Source organism: Bombina bombina, chromosome 1 (assembly GCF_027579735.1).
Source record: "Bombina bombina isolate aBomBom1 chromosome 1, aBomBom1.pri, whole genome shotgun sequence".
NCBI lineage: Eukaryota > Metazoa > Chordata > Amphibia > Anura > Bombinatoridae > Bombina > Bombina bombina.
In genome coordinates, this window is record NC_069499.1 from 254,145,705 (window position 1) to 254,152,145 (window position 6,441).

General features: G+C 38.7%; 1 protein-coding gene across 1 annotated transcript in view; it reads right to left on the reverse strand.

The window, feature by feature from the left end:
* LOC128637086 (opsin-5-like) overlaps positions 1–1,964 on the reverse strand; it is a 90,060-nt gene extending 88,096 nt beyond the window's left edge. Inside the window, exon 1 of the mRNA XM_053689772.1 lies at positions 1,856–1,964. Coding sequence (XP_053545747.1) covers positions 1,856–1,964 — 109 coding nt within the window. The remainder of the gene's footprint in view (positions 1–1,855) is intronic.
* Between the last annotated feature and the right edge of the window lie 4,477 nt (positions 1,965–6,441).

Sequence of the window (6,441 nt, forward strand, 5' to 3'; positions counted from 1 at the left end):
ACCAAGAATTGGTGGGAGAGGAAGGTGGGAGAAGGAGTGGGAAATAGTGTTGGGAGAGGGATCTGGGAGAGGGAGGGGGGAGGGTATTGAGGGGGGGCAGCTACACTACAGAAAAAGTGGGATTTATAAACAAAAATGGCAAATTTTATTGCAAAGTGGGTACTAGCAGACAGCTGCCAGTACCCAAAATGGTGGCAAATAGTTATAGGGGGGAAGGTTAGAGAGCTGTTTGGGGGGGGGCCTATGGAGGTTGGGTGGTAAGGGGGGATCCTACACTGCAGAAAATATATAATTAAAAAACAAAAAAACAAACAAAAACTTTTTATTTTTATACTGGCAGACTTTCTGCTAGTACTAAAGATGGCAGAGACAATAGTGAGATGGGGGAGGGAAGAGAGCTGTTTGAGAGTGGTCAGGGAGGGTTCAAGGGGTGGGATGTATCAGGTGGGAGGCTGATCTCTACACTAAAGCTAAAATTAACCCTTCAAGCTCCCTACAAGCTACATAATTAACCCATTCACTGCTGGGCAGCATTTAGCGGCCTTCTAATTACCAAAAAGTAATGCCAAAGCCATAAATGTCTGCTATTTCTGAACAAAGGGGATCCCAGAGAAGTATTTACAATCATTTGTGCCATAATTGCACAAGCTGCTTGTAAATAATTTCAGTGAGAACCCTAAAGTTTGTGAAAACTTTAGCAAAAAAGTGAACAATTTTTTTTATTTGATCACATTTGGCTGTGAAATGGTGGCGTGAAATATACAAAAATGGGCCTAAATCAATACTTTGGGTTGTCTACTAAAAAAATATATACATGTAAAGGGTTATTCAGCGATTCCTGACAGATATCAGTGTTAAAATGTAACTCATGCAAATTTTGAAAAAAAAAAATGGTTTGGAAATAGCAAAGTGCTACTTGCCCTATAACTTGCAAAAAAAGCAAAGAACATTGTGTATTTCTAAACTCAGGACAAAATTTAGAAACTATTTAGAATGGGTGTTTTTTGGTTGTTGTAGATGTGTAACAGATTTTAGGGGTCAAAGTTAGAAAAAGTGTGGGTGTTTTTTCAATTTTTTCATCATATTTTATAAATTTTTTTTAGTAAATTATAAGGTATGATGAAAATAATGGTATCATTAGAAAGTCCATTTAATGGCAAGAAAAACGGTATATAATATGTGTGGGTGCAGTAAATGAGTAAGAGGAAATTTACAACTAAACACAAACACCGCAGAAATGTAAAAATAGCCCTGGTCTTAAACGGTACGAAAATTAAAAAGTGCTGTGGTCACTAAGGGGTTAAAATATTTATGTTTTGTTTGGTGCTACTTTTATTTTATCCCTACAACACAACACTTTACGCAAAGTCTTAAGTCTGGCTAACCCGGGGTGCGTTAAATTTGATTGTGCTCACTTGGACATGTTTACTTTCAACTTGTGATATGTGCGCAAATTAACGCACCTGCAATATTTCAATATTGTGCACGCTGTTAGCGCGCCACTTGTTATCTAGCCTTTGTCTGCTGAATAAAAGTATAATTTGTGTGGGTACCACATGAAATTAATGTGTAAATGCAATGAGTGCTAAACTAAAAAAACAGGAGTGTGAAATAACAAAGCACTGAGACTGTTGTCCCAAGAAAGAGTTGGGAGCATAGAGGTTAATTATTAAGAGTTTTGATTACACTGAACAAGTCTTGATGAGCTTACAGGGGCAACCAAAACAATATTATTAAAAAGTTTCTAAAGTGTATAAGGAGCAATATTTGAGGTTACATAAGGTTTGGTTCTTCCAAAAAAGTTGGAAAACATCACCATAATGGTGCCTGGCCATCAGATATCTGCCCCACTCACCTAAAAGTAGAAGGTAAACCCCTATAGCTGTCTCTCCCTCCTCCAAGGCTCCTGTGCCAGAGGAAATATTGACTGGTAGCAAGGAGTTGTTTTTCAGCAATACATCCATGTTCATCCTCTGCCAGGTCCTACTGGAATAGGCCTTGACCTCTCACTCTTTACAGTGAGGAGCTTTGCTGAACTGCTTAGGTTATAATCTCCTGTCCTGACCCCTGTGCCTTTGCTTGAATAAACTTCTTGGGATGCATCGTAAATCAGATTATAATCTTTTGAAAGCTTCTTCTTAATTGGTTTTTAGTATAGGAGACAATGCACACAATAATGAAGATAATTTAGAGACACTGTGTTTAATGCAGATGGCCAAAAATAGATTATGTATCACTTTATATACCTGTTCTTCCTTTTCCATGTTTCTTACTACTACTAGTTTAAAATAAAATATTTGTATTAAACATAACACAGCAAAAGTAAGAGCTGACAATATTTATGGGTGAATATTGTGACAAGAAAACCGTAGTAATCAGTACTGCAAAAATATTAGTGATATTGTGCGTTCAATTCACTCAAGTTACTGTATGACCTTAATTAATAATTCAATATTTAAAAATAGAAATGCTTAAATGGGATAAATATTATCTCTTTTTATGTGCGTTTAGTTTTATCTAAAAGGTCCATTTTACCAAAGCCCCTTTATCTGTTTAGATCCCTTCCAATAGCAGTAAAAACCAAAGACTTAACAGGCATGCAGAAAACATAATTTATGCTTACCAGGTAAATTCCTTTCCTTCCTGGCAGGGAGAGTCCATGACTTCTTTCCTTACTGTTGGGGAATACAACACCTGGCCACCAGGAGGAGGCAAAGACACCCCAGCTAAAGGCTCAAATATCCCTCCCACTTCCCCTATCCCCCAGTCATTCTGCCGAGGAAACAAGGAAAAGTAGGAGAAACATCAGTGTATAAAAGGTGCCAGAAGAAATATAAAAAGGGAGCCGCCCATCAGAAAAATAAATTACGGGCAGGGTCGTGGACTCTTCCTGCTAGGAAGGAAAGGAATTTATCTGGTAAGCATAAATTATGTTTTCCTTCCATAAGGCAGGGAGAGTCCAGGACTTCATTCCTTACTGTTGGGAAAACTATACCCACAGCCTGCAAAACTTTTCTCCTAAAAGCTGCTTCATCCTAAGCAAACACATCAAACTTGTAAAATTTAGAAACAGCATGTAAGGAGGACCAGGTAGCAGCCTTACAAATCTGATCCATTGAGGCTTCGTTCTTAAAAGCCCAAGAGAAAGCCACTGCTCTAGTGGAATGAGCCATTATCCTCTCAGGAGGCTATCGTCCTGCCATCTCATAAGCTAAGCAGAAGATAGAGAAGTCATAGTAGCCTTCTGCCCCTTACACTTCCCTGCATAAATAACAAACAAAGAGGAAGATTGTCTGAATTCCTTAGTAGCCTGAAGATAGAACTTCAAGGCACAAACTACATCTAGATTATGAAGCAAGCGTTCCTTTGCTGAAGAAGGATTAGGACAAAAGGAAGGAACAACAATTTCATGATTAAGGTTATGATTCAACACCACCTTAGGGAGGAACCCTAGTTTAGTGCGTAAAACCGCCTTATCAGCCAGATAAACCAGATAAGGGGGATCACATTACAAAACAGAAATCTCAGAAAACTCTGCACTCACAGACAATAGCCAACAAAAAAGGAACCTTCCAAGATAACAATTTAATGTCAACAGTATACATAGCCTCAAACGGAGCCTGCTGCAAAACACTAAGAACAAGATTGAGGCTCCAAGGCGGAGCCCCAGATCTAAACACGGGTCTGATCCTAGCCAGAGCATTAACAAAGGACTGCACATCTGGAAGCTCAGGCAATCTTTTGTGCAGTAGCACTGACAGGGTACTAGCAGATAAACCTTTTTCCAGTCCATCCTGGAGGAAAGCTAAAATTCTGGCAACCTTAACCTTATGCCAGGAAAAGCCACGCTCTTCACACCAGTACAAATAAGTCCTCCACACCTTATGGTAGATATGACGAGTAACTGGTTTATGAGCTTGAACCAGAGTGTCAATAACACTCTCAGAAAACCCTATCTTGGCTAAGACAAAGTGTTCAATCCCCACGCAGTCAGCCTCAGAAAATCTAGATTTTGATGAACGAAGGGACCCTGTATCAGCAGATCTCTGCGAAAAGGTAACCTCCACTGAGGAGATGAGAACATCCCCACCAGATCCGCAAACCACGTCCGTTGCCGGCCATGACAGAGCAATCAGAATCACAGATGCTCGCTCCTGCTTGATGCGAGCCACCACACAAGGGAGAAGCGGTAATGGAGGAAAAAGATATTTGAGTCTGAACCTCGATGGTACTGATAGGTCAGGGTACTGGTGAGGAGTCAGGGAGCTCCTGTGTTTGTTAGGGCTAAGCTCGATGTAGGTTTATTTTAACTATGGATACTTACCTTCTAATTCAACGCTTGTATAAGGTTTAGTAGTTGTTAATATAGGGCATCCAGCTATTCACAACTACATTAACCGGATAGTATATGGTGCTTACAGGGATAATTGCTAAAAGGGAATTAAACGGATGCTAAGTCACATATGCGATATTGCACATATATATAGTGTGTGGCTAAGTATTTGCAATTGTAAGCGTAATAGAGTTACCACTGACTCTTATGCTATATTACTATCTAACAAGTAATGAACTTGAAATAAATCTTTGGTATATAGACATATTAACAATAGAGTAAAGATACCTATGTATTTATATATTATACGCATATCCTCTATACCTATAATTGGGGATTACAATTGCAACAAATTTTATTTAGCTAAACGTTGATTCATCCTCTTAGCTGACTATACATTTACTTAAGAGTGAGCTGTCTGAATCGATATGCTCGTTTGATTTAACGTGGCAACACTAGACTGCATACTGCAGTGCAATGAATATAAGACTTAGCTGTGGTTAATTCGCATGCACCAAATTAAACGCACTGTGGCAGTACATTTGTAACCAATCTTTTCTGGTGCAACACTAGAATAAGTGTATTTATCTTTTGCGATCTAAGGAATACACTTGCCAGTCAAACAAAGCGCAAATACCTATCCAGTTTTCGCATTACAGCAAATAGCATGCGAGATATTGAGGCATAACGCAGACACCTCTAACCCATCAGCTATTAACCCCTTTTAGTAAACACTTGTGTGTAATCATGGGTAATGGGCTTATAATCCCTAAGTGTCGAACCTAATTTATAAGTCTGAAACAAACTATTCCAATTGAATGATATAATTGCAAGACTTCACACGTTTATTGGGGATTCTATACTCCTGGATCTCAAGTATACATCAAACACACTATTCCTAAGATACCTAAGTATGCACCAAACATACTAACGACAGACATTATTAGCTATAATCCTCGTAGGATTTAGAAGGTTTGAATGTTTCAATACTCATAACTGACACCGCAATCACTTCTAGGATTAAACACTATTATTTAAGATATTTGTTTGTTTATATCATCACTATTGTATCAATTTAATGAAAAGTCCAGAGGGAATACACTATACTGACTGATTCCATCTGACTCATTTGATACTTAATACTCCAAACAACCACTGTGTAATCCTATTCTTTGAAGGAGGTAACCTTTTTCAATAACAAATACCTATGTTCTACAGTTTAAGAGGCAAATAAGCGCCATACCTATTGGGTGTATAATATCCAATTAGAACTGGTAGTTTTGAATATTTTGGTAATCTCCAGTCACAACGAGTATACTTATTTACATGGTTACTTTTATCCATACATGTGGTATAATTTAATTACCTCATTACCCTATTCAGAGCTTTTGTTTTTAATGTGCACATCCCTTAATTTTATCTCCATTTTTATGTGTATATAATAAAAGTTACGTTTTAATTATCCTTAAGCGATCTCTCTAAACCGTTGGTTGTTCACTTCCAAATTAAAATGATCACATGTTAAACATGCCTACTATGAGTGCTTTAAGTGTATTCTAAGAATGGGTACTAAATCCATTCAATCTCTGTTCTGCAATTTTTAAAATACATAGCACCACCTACCCCAACATAAATACACAGTTATAAGCTGTTTAACCTATTGAGGGTGTAGGCATTGAAATCAATTTGGGTAGTGCCATTGAACTTTCCCCTTGTCCATCTATCAGTTCCGCCTGAGGATCCCTCGACCTCGACCCATGAGATCTATCTCCGGCATCCCCCACTCGCTGCATATCTCTGCAAACACCTGGGGGTGAAGAGACCATTCCCCTGGGTGAAAGGATTGCCTGCTGAGGAAGTCCACTTCCCAGTTGTCCACACCCGGAATGTGGATCACTGACAGCATACATTTGTGAGTCTCCTCCCAATCTAGTATTTGAGATACTTCCCTCATCACCAAGGAACTTCTCGTTCCCTCCTGATGGTTTGATACAGGCAACCAAGGTTATATTGTCTGATTGAAATCTGATAAACTGGAACGAACCCAGAAGGGGCCAAGCCTTCAAGGTATTGAATATTGCCCGGAGTTCCAAAATATTGATCTGAAG